At 40.5% G+C, this 17,461-nt stretch overlaps 1 protein-coding gene across 1 annotated transcript in view; it reads left to right on the top strand.

Annotated features, from left to right (window-relative positions):
* The window catches only part of usp45 (ubiquitin specific peptidase 45), a 64,491-nt gene that overhangs the window by 24,979 nt on the left and 22,051 nt on the right, over nucleotides 1-17,461 (top strand). The window contains exons 6-8 of the mRNA XM_080754192.1: nucleotides 4,697-4,848; nucleotides 7,142-7,237; nucleotides 7,544-7,674. Coding sequence (XP_080610318.1) covers nucleotides 4,697-4,848; nucleotides 7,142-7,237; nucleotides 7,544-7,674 — 379 coding nt within the window. The remainder of the gene's footprint in view (nucleotides 1-4,696; nucleotides 4,849-7,141; nucleotides 7,238-7,543; nucleotides 7,675-17,461) is intronic.

Genomic DNA, 17,461 nt, shown 5'->3' with positions numbered 1-17,461 from the left:
AAATTAGTTTTTGTGCAAGCTCCATCATTTTGTATTTCCAAGAGAAAGGGAAGAAGGAGGGCGGCAAAGGGGAAGAATGGGAGAGAGATCAATAAACAACAACAATACTTACATATACACCTAGTACTGTATATGTATCCTATAAGTACCTGTTGTAAGACCAGAGGAGTATTGCGTTATCGAAAGAATATTGTGATATTTGATTTTGTCCACATCACCCAGCACTAATTGCAATATTACCAAAATCAAATATCATTATTTGTGGGGAGGGCTATTGGTGCTTTTCACTAAATATTTACTCAATGAGATGTTTGATAAATAATCATCAGTAATGCATAATTATTTAATAAAAAAGTAAAATAATAGAAGTTAGAACAGCTGAAATTATCAGGTAGGTTCGGATCATTTGATCAGTTTACTGTAATGCAGTCTTTAAAACCAGGAAAATAAGATATTACAATCCCAGACAGATTTATTTGTCTACAGATCAGCACACACGTTTTTTTATTTAATCTTTTATTTTATTTTTTAAGATTTGTTTTTGGGCTTTTTATGCCTTTATTTGATAGGATGGTAGACTGACAGGAAATGGGGAGAGAGATGGGGAATGACGTGTGGCAAAGGTTGTCCGGATCGGGAATCGAACCGCTGACGCCAGCAGATCACAGCCTTGTATGTGGTATGTGCCTTGACCACCAGGCCAGCGGGCACCCATCAGCACACACGTTTTGATATAATTGATATATAACCCCTTCCTTCTGACATACATGGATGCACTGCGCTGTTCCTGCATTTATGTTTTCCTAAACTATCATTGACCTTCTCCACCCCTCAGATGTGTAGCTTACCAAAAGGAACAGAAACTAGTGAGGACAGACAAGTGATTTATCTACAAGATAGATCTACAAGCTTATACCGCATTGTGTGCTGTGTAGGCTCAAGTAATTTAGATCTGCTCGTTTTTGTACGTGACATCATCTATAAACATACAAGGCTGAGCATGTTTCGGCTTTGCATCTCCTTCAAATTTCAACCTTTACATAGTAGCCTATATTATCAGCTTTCTTTTTTTTTACTGCAATGGTTACTGTTTTCATTAAGCCAAGGACGTCACTTGCCAGCCATGTTTCACCAAGTTCTTCCATCACGTCTTTCCCACAACGCTCTAGTCATGCCATTGACACTGTCACTGCATGTGCTTGTATAATATTTACGTTGGTTTCCAATGTCGGAAGCTTTCACAGATTGCTCACTGCAATGAATTGATGAAAGGCTTTGTGACATGTTGTACGCATGTTGCACGCACGCACGCACGAACACATACTCTTACACCACACACACACACACACACACACACACACACACACACATGCATGCACACTCTCACTCACTCACTCACTCACTCACTCACTCACTCACTCACTCTCACAAATATCCACGCTTGATTTCACTCCCGTTTTACACAAATTCCAATATACAGTGATCCCCCACCTCGGCTCCCATAAACCTTTCTCCACTTGTTCTCTATCTATGCGTTCTGTAAGCGTTGCCATATGGGTGTTCCCATATGGCTGTGGTGTGGAGGTATGAATGAGGGAACAGGCCCCCAGATGTTGCCATCGTGGATGGCCAGATGCTTTTGGCACCACTGGGCGGATCGCCATAACAGCCAACAGTCCCGCCAAGCTGTACCGCATCTCTCCCTCCCCCGGCTTCGTTTATGTCCTTTCAACAAGTGTCACTGGACACAGGTTATCGTTGCTGTCGGGCAGAAACCTCTTATTTCCATATTGTGACTTTTTGTGTCTCTTTTGTAAATTAAATTGACACCCTACTTGATCACAGTACAGTGTCAAACAAAAGCATTTTCACAATATGTGCACGACACCGTTGTACAACGGCGTATGAAATAGAGTGGTTCATAATAACATTTATATTAAAATGTGCTTCTTGTTCTTATCAATATTTTCAACATAAGTATGAATTAACCTTGTCAGTGGCAGCAACAACCACCGTATGAGCGAGAAACATTACCAGTTAATGGACTTATTATTATGTTGATCATATCCTGCTGAGGCATAAGAGCCTGTAATTGATTGCATGTTTATCAGCAGATGTTCACTGATCCTGAGTAAAAAAAAAACAGGACCTGTAATGGCCATTTCCTTTGTAGACTCTGAGTTACAAATGGATGAACGCAGGTTTTAGGTTGAGTTTTATTTTTTGGTCGATTTTGATTAACGTTTTTCCCACTCATTTTGAAATGCAGCAGAATTCAGACACAGCTAAATCCACAGTGTTAATTTAACACTGAAATAAAGTGTACAAATATGCCTAAATGGAGTTGACACTGAGGATTTTACAGTGTTGAAACAATTTCATTGGTTTAGGCAAGAAAAGACAAACTTGGCCTTGAGTACAATCATTTTCTGAAACGTGGATTTAAAGCAAAACATTTTTCTATGACTGAAAAATGTAATAAAGAAATGTGTGTGCCCAATTGAATGTGGATTTTTATGAACTGAGTTCCAGTTCAATAGGGGAGTTGCCATTTTGTTTCCTATGGCTTCTTATGGGGAAAATGCAATGTGTTTTAAGTGTATAGAGGGCCACGACGAGTAAAAGCCCACGGTTGCTAGGGTGGCCAGGGCACTCCTGTCAAGGTCCTTGTCCTTGGAGAAGAAAAGCTTGCTGGGTAGAGGCCAGTAGTGGGCTGATGACTGGACTGTTGGATTGAACAGCCTTTCACTAAATGTGTTGTGCATGCGGAGTGGTTCTATGAATCAGGGAGGACAAGCAAGGGCAAGGACAGACACATGTCGAGGGGAGGATTGGTGAGAGCAAAGGGCACGTTGTTAATGATGACTTTAAGAATTCGTGGTTGGGTTCACTTTCCCCAGGTTTGGAGTTGGACACAGGTGGGTTCAGACCAGGGACCCTACGGCAAACCTGCTCTCGTGTCTGTGTATTAGGGTGAAGTGTAGTGTAAGACGAAAACCATTTCACACATTGTACTGTAAAGAGCTGATGTCAGCGGTCGGAATGTAAGGGCTCCTCACTGCTGCTTCCTCTCTACTGTTATCACACATAGTGTTACAGATTAGTTTAATACAACCTAAATCTTGGACAATTTACATTTTGATTTTAGGCATTTAGCAGACGCATTTAATCCAAAGCGACTTACAATAAGCAGGTAATATGTAGCAAAAAGAAATTATGGGAGTTTTTCATATAGATTCTTGTAAACCGTGTTTTTTCTGTTCTATGAACCCAGTAGAATGCATCACTAGTACATGCTGAAATACTAAAATATCTCAAAAATTGTGTTGATCGTGTCCCAAACAACAATAAAATAAGATAGGGTTGTCTCAGAGGTGAAGTGGCCCTTTAACTTCCCAAGTCCTTCCCATCTGATATAACCAATCAAATTGTAAAAATCATCTACATTGCTTACACAGTGGCTCAGGAGGTAGAGCGGCAGCTTTTGAACCGGAAGGTTCCCAGTTCAATCCCGGGCTCCCAGAGTTTAGTGTCTGTCAAAGTGTCCTTGAGCAAGACGCTGAACCCCTAATTGCTCCTGATGAGCAGGTTGGTGCCTTGCATGGTTTCCTCCACCATTGGTGTGTGAATGTGTGTGTGAATGGGTGAATGTAATGCACAACTATTATAAAGCGCCTTGGATAAGGGTGCTATATTATGCACCTTCTACATAAAGTAGACCTCGATATCTGTAAGTGGTGCAGTAGCTACTGCAGCTGTGCATGAGGTGCGTCTGCAAGTGTTTACAGCTTGTAGTCTCTTGAAGCATGAAAGATGAATTGTGTAAATTCAGAGTTGTTTTTTGGGGAAGTGTGTCATCGATCTATAGCTCTTCTTTACATTTGATGGGCAGGTTGGTGCCTTGCATGGTTGCCTTTGCCATCGGTGTGTGAATGGGTGAATGTAAATTGCTTTACAATGTAGCACATTGTTAGTTGGAGGGCATCTTGTTAGTAGTTGGAGGCATCTAAAAGGTCTTAAGCAATCCTGTTGACAGGCCCATAGTAGAACCCAGCTACCCACATTCTTTGGGTGGCAACCAGCATGACTACTCCTGATGAAGGCCTAAAACCAAAATCTGCATTGAAAAAGGTCTACTAGGTCCAGCATGTCTCCAGAGTACTTCTGTGTCTACCGATAACCTAGCACTGGATTTTGAATTCTGACCATCTAAGTGAGTTTCCATTTTAGGTTAGTTTGCAGTAGTATTCAGGAGTAACAGCTGGCTTTAGGAAGCTCTCGCCCTCCCCAACCAACAGAAACTTGTCCAGCTGTCATCTGCTTTCCCAGATGAACAGCCTCTACTCACAGCTGTCATCGAAGCACCCTACTCCCAGCTACTATACTAGACAGACTTTCCAGCTCCTAGACCTGATTTCAGTCTCAAAAACCACAATCTGATCTTTCACTCCAGCCACGGTGTCAGTCCCTGTTGTCCCTATAGCCAGTTCCTCCATCCTTACCAAAGATCTGACTCTATATGTAGTATAATAGGTCCTTCACAAACCCAAGGCCTACTTGTTCAGTCCTCGCTATTAGCTAGTTTATATCTGTCTATATGCATTGTGTTTGATTGTTCTGTTAATCATGCCATTGCAAAGTGGAGGCTAGTTCACCATGCAGCTTTTTTTCCCCCCTCGCCTTTTCTCTCTACCAGGATCATCATCCAGGATCATTAAATTGCGAGAGGAGCCTTTTGACTATGCAGACCCACCCAGAGGGAAGAGTCCTGCCATCAATAGCACACTGGTCCCTGTTAAAGGCATCAACAACCTGGGCAACACCTGCTTCTTTAACGCTGTTATGCAGGTTGGTATTGCAAGAGGTACAGTCCTATGCATTTATTTTGTGAGCACATTATGTAATGGGCAGATACCGGTGTATTATGACTGCATTTGTATAAGCAACCAAGGTTGTTGCAATTACATTATGATGCATCCCAGACCCAGGCCTGACCACTTTGAAGCAAGTGCTAATATGTTGATTGAATGTCATTGCTTTGTATTTGATTTGTATAATGTATTGTGCCACCCTTAGGACATAATTGGGTTTTCACGTTGCTATGACATTATGATCACGCATATACGTATATGCGCTGCTGTAGATCCATACATACCGCTATGAGTGTCCCTGTCTCTCTATTCAAGTGGACCTTCTTACAAGGCATGTCCATTATGCAGCAGCAAACCAGATAAGCAGGAGAGGACGAGTGAGTGTAAACAAGCTAGGCGGTGATGCGCTTCGGCTTTCTAGGTCATTTTGAAGCATGCTCCGTGTAGCAGCACATACAAGGCTGGGTGCAGACGCTTTCACCTGTCCACTGATGAGTGGCTCTCAGGTGGTACGGAGGGTGTTTTTCATCCATCACAGCTACACAGCCACACTGGTCCTTTTCTGGTCATGTTGTGGTGCATTCTTCCTCAACAATAACACTGTCTTTGTCTGCCATTTTGGTAATCAACCCTCAGGGTCGTCTTCGTTGATTGAAATTCGAGTGAGCGCAAATCTACAAGATCACAGCGCGTTGCAGCGCGACGTGTTGTGAGCTTGTACATCTGTTACTTTCGGCGTGCGACATCGGCGCGCAACAAAGTATAACAGGGCTTTTCAACTCTATTTGTGTTGTGTGTCCTTAGAAAAATTGCAATCTTGCTGGTGAAAACATGTAATTGTCAGCAGGAGAGCCATCTCGGCGCTCACAATGATACCACTATTGTGTGTTCTCCATAGCAACTGTCTTCATTGCCAGAATGTGACAAAACAAATATCTGTTGAAAGGGTAGAAAGAGATGCTCCATTACCATGAGGGGACAATGTTGTCTCCTCACCAAGGATCTTCTCCTCATTGCTTTTCAAATCAGATCAGAGATTCGTTTTAAGCCTCTTGGCTGTAATGAACATAAGCGAGAATCATTTCTCACTGGTACTTTTTATCGGCCACTTTTGCATTTCCACTAGCTCAGAGCGAAAGTAGCAATTTAGTCTCTTTTGAGTGATTATTTTATTCAGAAGGCTCATCTGCCCTCATATGTTGATGACACAGACGGGTGACAAATGAAAGGAAAAACCTGAATAACTGACAAATGCGATGGACTGCATGATACAATTAAGCAATTAACATCCTATCATGCTCTGTGGCATGTATAAAAATACTGAGCAGGCCCGCTTGACCTCGATTTTGGATTAAGATGTCAAGAAAATGATCTAAGTGACTATGAAAGAGGGTTCATTAATAGTGCAAGGAAGGAGTTCAGTCACAAATACTACTCAACTGGCTAGTGTTTCAATAGGAATGGTGAATGAAGCAACATCTGCATTTTGAACTATGGGAAAGACATCTGGAAATATAATATAATAATATGGAATATTAACCCATTAGGACCCAAGGCTGATAATACAAATCTTTTTAGTTTCCCCGGGAACCAAACCAGTGAAAATAGCAGATCGTCTGTAGATTGGCTATTTTCAACTACCTTTTATACGTTTTTATTTTATGTAAGTAACTCTTTTGAAAAAATAAAATAAAATAAAAAACATTTGAGTTTGTTTTTAAACTTTGGGGGAAAAAATGTAGGAAACAAAAAAATAAAGCGGTATTTACTCACACCCCATAAAAAGAAAGTTTCACCTTTATTCTATGATGAAATACTATGCCCCTCATTCCCAGTGGTTGGTTTGATGACTATGACAATTATGAGAATCATACTGCTATGGCCTTCTCAGTCACCAATCTCAACCTAGTATAACAGCCATGGGAGAGTTTGGACTGATGTGTTAGACAGCACTGTCCAGTGTCCACCGTCAACCACCACCATGAAAACACAACAAATGAAGGAATATCTTTATTTAGAATGTTCTAAAATCCAGTAGAGTTCCAGAGACTGTAGAAGGTATAGCAAGTCACAAAAACGGGCCATGGCGGGCCAAAACCCTAACTCGCTTTTATGTTGGTTTTTCTCTTAATTTGTTACATTATGTATTTTGTCAGTTTTTCCTTGAATTTGTTTCACCCGTCTGTATCTGATCGTAGTGTATAACTGAAATGATATTAATACAAGTTTGTACTTAGTTGTATGAAAGTATCTGTATTCTCTCTTCATAGAACCTGTCCCAGACACACATGCTAAACGACCTTATCCAGGAGGTAAAGGAGAAGGGGCACAAACTGAGGATCTGCCCCCCTGTAGAGGCCAACCTGGTACTGCCCCATTTTAAATTACTGTTATGCTATAATCACATTTTATGAAAGTAGTATTGCCTTTGTTCTCTGCATCAAGCACTCTGATATTAAAGTTACATTGTTTAGTTTTAGCTAGCAAATCAAAGTATGAAATGTCAAAAACGTGTATCTGTTGTAGGTATTCACATGCAGTGCTGGGGAGAAAAAAGATTCCTGTAATGTGGAGCGGGGGGGGGGGGGGGGGGGGGGTAGAGATGGGTCATCCTATCCTCACTACATCTAGTGTGTGTTTTGATTTGTGTTGATGTTGTTTCCCCCATGCAGGGTCTGTTGACCGTGTCCCTGCCCAGCCCAGAGCCACTGACCTCGGCCATGTTCCTGTTCCTCCACACCATGAAGGACTCGGGGAAGGGACCAATAAACCCCAAGATCCTCTTCAATCAGCTCTGCCAGAAGTAAGATGTCCATCATTACAAGTCATGCACAGGGAACAGACCAGCAACATTTGAAACCTGATTACAACTCCAATATTTATATTCAAGATCTGCGTTGATGTGTTTATGAGAGGGTTTAGTATTCAAATCCGTCACCAGATCAAGTCAGATCTGTTTTGATTTGTACGATTGTAATCTGTGCAAAATCCGAACGTGATAATAGTCTGGCAAAAGCGAATGTTATCAACGGAGGTTAGTCATTCGGTGTGTGATGAGTCTGATGACGAGTCTTTCACTGTTCTGGATTTCTCTGGATTTCAAACGCCTTCTGGTGTGTTTGAGGCATTTGAGATTGTTGCTTAACAGTGTTAGCATTTCAGCTGATGTTTAACAGCACACTATGAACTTATCCTTAGGTCTCCTCTATTCTTTTTCCAAATCATTGATACATTTTTTTAGTGGGCAAAATTTGTTGTAGACCTAACATCAACATCATGTGCAGTGGCTTTCATGATTGATTTCAGCTGGCATATCTGCTGTTCTCTATGCTCGACACAGTTGCGCAAACCAAGTATAAATCAAGCCTCAGTCATCAAAGTGAACACCAACTGTTAGCCAGGCCATGCCCAGTGTTTACAACACTGGGGGGCCACAGCTTTTGCCTGCTTAATACCCCCCTCCTACCATGGTGACCACTTCAGTGAGGGCTAGATTTCAACCAGCCAGACCAAGCTAGCACCTGGTCCAGCCCAGCTCCACCTGGTCCCAGCCAGTCCACCCACTAACACTCCATAAAGAACAGAGGCAGGCACACACACACACACACACACACACACACACACACACACACACACACACACACACACACACACACACACACACACACACACACCCAAGCTAACGCACACATACAGCAAACCTATTGTAGGCTAGTGTACCGTACCAACAAATGGGAGCAGCCAACTATTTCAGCACCTGTGTCATTATGATTGATCAGCAGTGGGCTCTAACCAGCCGTGTGGCAGGCAGGCACGCCCACGCGGCCCCACGTGGTAAATGTTGCCGTCCACAGGCTCGTCTTTGAACTGGCTGCATGGTTGGTTGGCTATATCTTTTATTGACGAGTGGTGTGTGAGTGGTTGGCTGGTTGGGCTCTTGTTGTTTGAACATGGTACACTGCTGGTCTGTGTGTGTGTGTGTGTATGTGTGTGTGTGTGTGTGTGTGTGTGTGTTTGGTATAGGGCTGCAACTATCCATTATTTACTTAGCGATTATTCTTTCCATTGCTTTACCAATTCATATCATTATTGAGAAGCGTGTAATTCTTTTATTGTATTTTTATTTATTTATCAACAAATGGATTAGGGTTCCCACTTCCCACTGTTGCACCATGATATATTAGGCCTAACAAAAAAAAAAACTTGGTTTCCGGTTGGCGACCGACCCTATTAAATACGTGCGACCCAGATGATTTTATTGGCATTTGGAGTGAAAAAAAAAATAAAATAAATAAAGTCAAAATCCGACCGAGTCGATCAAAAACGTCTTACAAAAAATATATTTGGTGCGACCACATTCGCAAAGTCAGGACCTGTCCCCGGTTCCCGAGGCTAAACTAATGTGAGTTACGTTACAACTTGTATTCCTCCAAACACACACAGACACACAAGCACACACACAATCGGGGGACAAATTGCGTTGCCACTCAGTCAACAACAACACTGACTGGCAGCGGTAGCCATGCTAGCAACGTTAGCAGCCCAGCCACCAGTACAGCTGAGAACTGTATAGCCACCACAGAGAGACGTGAGTTGGAGACGAAACATTTATGACAGCGTGGGATTCATCTGAAAGACTGTACGGCAACAGCGCTTGAGTGAATGCGGACTCCCGTGCGACACTGCATGTCTGCAAGTACGACTGCGTCTCTCTCTCTCGCTCGCTCGTCCAGTTGTGTTCTTTTGTCAAATCTAAGCTGGAAAATCTAACACTTCCTGTAGCCGATCTCTTCAGAATAAGATATGTTGTTCTAGCAGCAATAAGACTTCCAGATTTCTTATTACAATAAGACTTCCAGACGGTGGTCGACTTCTTAATCTCTTCAAAATAAGAGTATCCTAAAAGAAATTGATTTGCATGATTCATTAAAACTGTAAATTAAACATTAAAATTAAATTTAAAAAATATGTTTTAAATGATTAATTAAAACTGTAAATTAAACATTGAAATAAAAATAAAAAATAAAAAAAATAAAAAACTACGTACCCATCCTTCCCATGAGGAAATAAAATAAAATTCCTTGCTACCCATCATGCCCACAAAAAAATAAAAAATAAAAATAAAATAAAATAAATTCCCTACCTACTCAGCCCTAAAATGACAGCCAACCGGAAACCAAAGTTTTTTTTTGTTAGGCCTTATTAGCTTATAGATCTGTTCTTATGTGTCACATGACACCTTCGCTTGAGTCTGTCTTGGGGCTTTGGTAGCACACTGGTGTAAGAGCTTCATTATTGCACCCTATGATTGCTACAGTCCTGGAAATGGGGTAAAATACTATTGCTATACTATACTACTAAACTTTAATACTAACGTTTTTAAAATTTGTAGTTCAAAATGTGTGAGAACTTTGTTTTTCACACAACGTGTTAATGCACAAATAGTTAAAACAGAAGATCTACAAGTTCACGATGCGTCACTTCACGGAACGTTGTAAACTTGACCATTTCTTAATTTTTAGATTATCTTTTGGGCATTTTGCCTCTAATGACATGACCAAAACAGGGATTGATTATTGGTCCCATCCTCTTTTACAGTACACTTTAAGCCATAATAAGAAATAATGTGTTGGTAATTAGAGCTAATATATTTTATTAGACAGAAACAAAGACAGAATAGTAGAAAGAGCGAATACATTCTCTGGCACTGTCACCTGCCGCGGAACTGCAGCGGCAGACACTGCCGCACGACCGCTAGTTCAACCAGCAGTCGCACTGCATCGCCGGCGATAGGACCAGCAGTCCCGCCAGTAGGACCGGCGGCCGCCGCACGGACCGGCAGGTCCTGTAGCGGTAAACTGCCCGTCCGTGCGGTGGTGGCTGAGACAGAATAGCAGAAAGCGAATACATTATCTGGCACCGGCATCGCTGGTAACTGCCGCGGCAGCCACCACCGCACGGACGGGCAGTTTACCGCTACGGGACCTGCCGGTCCGTGCGGCGGCCGCCGGTCCTACTGGTGGTACTGCTGGTCCTATCGCCGGCGATGCAGTGCGACTGCTGGTCGAACTAGCGGTCGGGCGGCAGTGTCTGCCGCTGCAGTTCCGCGGCAGGTGACGGTGCCAGAGAATGTATTCGCTTTCTACTATTCTGTCTTTGTTTCTGTCTAATAAAATATATTAGCTCTAATTACCAACACATTATTTCTTATTATGGCTTTATTCTGTCTTATTATGTCTTATTATGTCTTAACTCATTGAGTGCCAATCCCGAACTAGTTCGGCTTTATTAGCGTATCGCAGAGTGCCGATCCCGAACTAGTTCGGCTTAAAATAATAATAATAATAATAATAATAATTTTTTTTTGAAAAAAAAATTTTTGAATTTTTTTTTTTTTTTTTTTGGACCCCATCAAATCTGGTGAACATGATTTCAATCGCGATTTTGCATGTTCCACCCCCATACAACCCCATCTAACATACAGGGCAGCCATGTTTGTTTACATAACATGTAAAACATAATGGCGATTACACTCTAAAAACAAAAACTAGGCTCTACTCAATTTTATTGGTGAAACATTTTTACACTCAAAAATATTGAGTAAATATTACTGTTATGAAATCAGGTAGATGATACTCAATTAATTTGAGTAAAAGTAACCAAAACGTTTACGTACTTATTAACTCATTGAGTGCCAGCCTATCACCACTAGAGGGCGCCCAGTGACCAGAGAATAATAGAGATATGCTGGTAATGCATGCCCAAGCCCTGGAGCCATGACTTTTTTTACAAAGGAAAGGACACTTTCCTTTGTGCATGTACAGGAAGAGGATGAAGTTAGCTTGAAGTTAGCTATTGGCTACCAAGCATTTTAGAAGCCTTATTTTCGTCAACTTAGCCATGATTAAACCTTGCACACCTCATGCATGGGAAAAAAACAGAGAAGAATGAGCTCTAAAAAATCCAATGCAATCCTGGATTGCATTGGAGTGGATTTGTGCAGTTTGTTCACAGCTTTCAAACAAAAAAATCCGATTGGAAATCCGTTCAGGCATTCTTGAGATAATCGCCATTATGTTTTACATGTAATGTAAACAAAAATGGCTGCCCTGTATGTTAGATGGGGTTGTATGGGGGTGGAACATGCAAAATCGCGATTGAAATCATGTTCACCAGATTTGATGGGGTCCAAAAAAAAAAAAAAAAAAAATCAAAAAAAAATTTTTCAAAAAAAAAAAAAATTTTTTTTTTTTTTTTTTTTTTTAAAAGCCGAACTTGTTCGGGATCGGCACACTACGATACGCTAATAAAGCCGAACTAGTTCGGGATTGGCACTCAATGAGTTAACAACTAAAATTGAGTACAATGACCTAAAGAAATTGAGTAGATATAATTAAATTATTCAGTCAATGCCACAAAAGACTACAAGTAAATACATTGAAATATTAAGTAGATCTAATTGAATATTAGAGTATGATTTAACAAAACAAATATGTCACATTTACTTTATTCATTTACTTTTATTGATTTAATTCATATAGTACCATTTACCCCTTTCATTTACTTTACCTTTTACTCCAGGAGTACATGATGTCAAATGAATACACATGAAATAATTATGCAGATAATTATGTTTTTAATCAACTAATTTTGACCAGTGTAACACCACATCAAGTATGAACATTCAACATACTTTAGTATGTAAATGACATGCAACAATGCCTGCAAAAACAATATGTTTAAAGATAATGATCAGGAAAGGGGTATCCCTGACACTTTTAAAATTCTGTTTACTAAAGAGCAGTGTGTGTTCACAATACTGTATATAAGTACCTCTAATTGAACTGTGCATACTGTAAGTAAGCAGTCTGTCAAACATTATGCACCATAAGAACAATGAGCCCATCAAATGAACAGTAAGTCATAACCACAAAATACATTAAAGACAGTCAGAGGCCATTTGGCATGAAAGAAAATCACAACTTGGAATATGAAATAATAAATAAGCATTTACAGTAGCTCAACATTTAAACATATTGACTATGCACACGTGTAATGTCTATATGCTAAACTGACCTGTTTGCATTATGACTCGAATGCACCAGAAACAAACACTTTACATTAACTAATTACTATCAGCAACAAATACCATTGCAAAAATGCTGTTTTGACAATAAATCCACTTTCAGTAGGTTATACGCACTTGCTGAGAGCATCTTGCTGAACAGTAGTCGGCAAGCAGACATTTTTTCAGTCTCTGAACTTTGGCTGAAAGGTGTCCAGGATCCAACTCAACTAGTACTTTTTGGAACATCTCAAGACCATATCTGAGGTTCTTGGGGTATCTCAGATTAAAGGCATAGAACAGTCCCAACAGATAGCAGCAGACCCCCAAGATTGTTGAGGGCAGTGATGCCCTTAATCACAATACCTACATCAGTAGGTTCATTCATTGAGTCCTCTTGGTTCTGCAGCAGGTAGATCTTCATCTTCATCATCACCTCCTCTGTCAACTTCTCTTCTACTCTGACAGGTGCACCAGCAGCTTCCTTCCTGCACACATTGTGAAGATAATTGTTTAGAGCTCACTTTCAGGCTAAATGTTACAAGACACACAGACACACATTGAGCAATCCTAGCTGTCTCCACACATGCAGCCCTGGGCATAATCTTGAATCAGTTGGACCAGACATGCAACGGATGCAACAGCCATTCAGCCAATGTCACAACCTCATTCTCTGGACATCACTATGCTGTTCCTTTGCATGTGATGGTCTCATCCACGATGACATTAAAACGTCAAAACATTTATTTTACTAACTTGAAAGTCCTTGATCTTGACACTATCTTCTTCCAGATGGTCGATGAGACATCGGATGATGACCTCTCGTGTTCGTTGATTGGGGATTCCTCTCTGCAGAATAGAAAAATAATTATTTGAACAATAAAGAAAAAGTATGACTGCACTTTCATAACTAACATAAACTTTGGCAATACAATTGTTTCCACAACCCAGTTTTAGCAACGGAAGCTGGGAGACTGTCCTTAGTAGCTATTAAGACATACATTTAGAAATGAATAATCAGGAGAGAGAGAGTTGCAGGGGATAAAGATGAGTTTAGCATAAATTAATATAGTAATTATTGTCATTAGCCAGGTGAAATATAATTAAAGCAGTTAGAGTAAATGAAAGTTTCATACCTGAAGTACAATACTCATTTGTGCCCAAACTGCCCTTCTTGGACTGGAACATGGACAGTAGTTTGGGGATATAGAAGTCCAACATTGCCATACATTTTGGCTCAAGATTCAGTGTGGTGATCATCCTGAACGTTGCACTAACCTGGAAGACAGAGATGAGGGGAAGAGAGTAAAAAAGAAGACATGTAGATAATAATGTAGGCCTATACCTGTGCATTTTATCTTCATTGTACACACCATTGTATGCAGCTGTGCATAGCTTGTAATAAATGCAAAAAGTCACAATGACTAGAGGGCTTGCACATTCCTCTCACTGTAACCTTAACTAGCTGCAAACCTTTGTAAAGAACATAAGTTATACCCAATACATTTGTGTAGCCTATATGCACAAAGATACAGTAAATCTACTTACCAATATTTGCAAACACTCTCCAGGTTTCTTGTTGAAGAAGATGTGTGCTGCTGCTGTTTGTTGACAGAATGTTCCAGTAGAACTTTCCCATGAACCCTTGTGTACAATTTTGAATCTTAGTCATATCTACTCAATTGTTTAAGTTGTTGTGAGAGATGAAAGATTATTAAGTTGGAATGAATAATAATTAAGGGTCTTTTTAAATTGATCCATATAAGTACTCCATACTCAAATATTATGAAGGAAAATTACCAAAACAAATTGAGTATAATTCATGAATAAAATCAGTTGGTCAAATACTAATTTATTCTCATGAAATTAACTCAAATAATATATGTACATCTAACTCAAAAAGAACAGTTGGATTTTTACTCATTTTGTTTGGTGTGACCTACTCAAACAATCACATACATGATATTCAGTGATTTTATTGAGTAAATATAACTTTTTCTAATAGTGCTAATTACTCGGTCACAGAATTCTTTCTTAGAGTGTATCTCAAGAATGCCTGAACGGATTTCCAATCGGATTTTTTTGTTTGAAAGCTGTGAACAAACTGCACAAATCCACTCCAATGCAATCCAGGATTGCATTGGATTTTTTAGAGCTCATTCTTCTCTGTTTTTTTCCCATGCATGAGGTGTGCAAGGTTTAATCATGGCTAAGTTGATGAAAATAAGGCTTCTAAAATGCTTGGTAGCCAATAGCTAACTTCAAGCTAACTTCATCCTCTTCCTGTACATGCACAAAGGAAAGTGTTCAGGCAAGTCATGGCTGCAGGGCTTCTGCATATACCAGCATATCTCTATGGGATTTTCTATGGCCACTGGGCGCCCTCTAGTGGTGAAAGGGGTGGCACTAAATGAGTTAAGTGTACTGTAAAAGAGGATGGGACCTGATTATTAATGATCAAATATTGTATAAAATTATCTATTAGTTCAATTAAGTGTGTGTGGGAGTGAGGGGTTGGGGTCTGTCCTATATTGGGGGGGATGTCTGCTGCCTGTACAGCATGTTTGACTGTCACTTGACTAGATATCTCTCTGCTTTGTCAAGTGCTCAGGTACCTGGCTTTCATCAGGCGTGTGTGTGTGTGAGAGAGATAGATGCCACCTCACCTGGTACCACCTCAGCCTGCAGTGCATATGCAGTCACTGGTGCGTTCAGACAGGCAGACATTGCACGCTTGTGTGTGCGCATACAAACACACACACACACACACACACACACACACACACACACACACACACACACACACACACACACACACACACACACACACACACACATTCATTTTAACACAGACATAATTTATAACATTCCATTCCACTGGCATGCATTTGAGTAGACTCGTCTTCAGTGTGTCATTGCCACACACTCAAATGACCTCAAATTCAATTTGACCTGTGTGTACTTTTTTGAGTAATAAATGTGACATTCACTTTACTTAAATAAATAACTTGCTTTAAGGCTAGCAGTGTGTTCAACAGTAAACCATATAGTTTCCTTGATGAATACTTAAAGTATTTGATATATGATTCTGTGGAAGGAAAATCTTCTAAACATTCAATCAATGAAAAAAGCTGCCTGATACATGCACACAGACACACACACACACACACACAAAAAAAGAATATATATATATATATATTAGGGCTGGGGATCGATTAAAATATTTAATCGAATTAATCGCACGATTGTCCAAAGTTAATTACGATTAATCGCAAATTAATCGCATATTTTTTATCTTCTCTAAATCTACCGTAAACAGATATTTTTACTCATATCAACATGGGAGTAGTAGAGACACATACTTTCTTTCTGCAAATACAGCATGTTTATTAATTATTATATTGCAACAATAACAAATGCTGTTCTGTACTGAATCTCCAAGTAACAAAAGATGTAAAAAAAAAAGGGTTCTCAAGCCCAACAAATAACAGATGGGCATAACTGTAACATTACATAGTAATGATTACTAACACACTCAAATATAAGTTACTAGCACTTCACCTTAAACTTGTCTTTCAGCAGCCATTAACACAAAATAAATAAAATAAAATCAATGAATAAAGTGTGCATGAAACAGGGGGAGTGCAATACAAAACAGGACTCAAATTATAACTGTATAGTGCAGTTAGGCTCTATAGCCTATAAACAGTTGTTTAGTTGTCAACTTGTCACCCATAGTCAGTCCCATAGTCATTCTTTGTCAGTCCTATATAATCATCCACAGTCATCCATTGTCAGTCCCATAGTCACCCATAGTCTGTCCCATAGTCATCCATAGTCACCCATAGTCTGTCCCATAGTCATCCATAGTCTGTCCCATAGTCATAGTATTCAGTAGAGACTGAAAGATCCAGTCCCTCTCATCTTCTCTCTTTTTTTATCAGACAAAATGAACATGAAGCAACACAGTTATTTTTTCTTTGGACTGAGCCAGTTGCTCAAACAGACAAGCCTATTGACATTTTCAGGAGACAGGGAGGCTCGCTTCTTCTGAACAACATGCCCAGACAGTGAAAACAATCGCTCGCATGGCACGGAGGTGGCAGGTGTTGCCAAGTACTTGCGTGCAAGGCTGGCCAGCAAGCTGTGTGCCCCTTCATGATCGGACCACCACTTCAGCGGACAGGCGCCCTGGTCAATACTTGGCTCCGCCTTGTAGCGGTCCACACAAGTCTCAATGCAGTCCTCCTCTTCATCATTTGAAGAATCTGAGACAAGCATGAGAGCCAATTTCTTCTTGGGGGGCTCAGACGATGAAGAGGAGGACTGCATTGAGACCTGTGAGACCTGTGTGGGTTCTGGTTGTGCAGGCCTCTCCTGCCTGAGCAAGGCAGTGATAGAATTCCACACCTCAGCCCTGTCAGGTTTTGGCATGCACTTCAGTTCCTTAAACCTCGGGTCCAGAGCTGTTGCAACCTTCAGCCAATTCATGTTTGTGTTGGTTTTGCGTTGCTCCAGGTCAGCT

The sequence above is a fragment of the Nannobrachium achirus genome (assembly GCF_963921795.1).
Source record: "Nannobrachium achirus genome assembly, chromosome: 2".
NCBI classification, from domain to species: domain Eukaryota; kingdom Metazoa; phylum Chordata; class Actinopteri; order Myctophiformes; family Myctophidae; genus Nannobrachium; species Nannobrachium achirus.
Note: the sequence above shows the minus strand (reverse complement) of the source record. Positions and strands in the feature narration are given on the sequence as shown.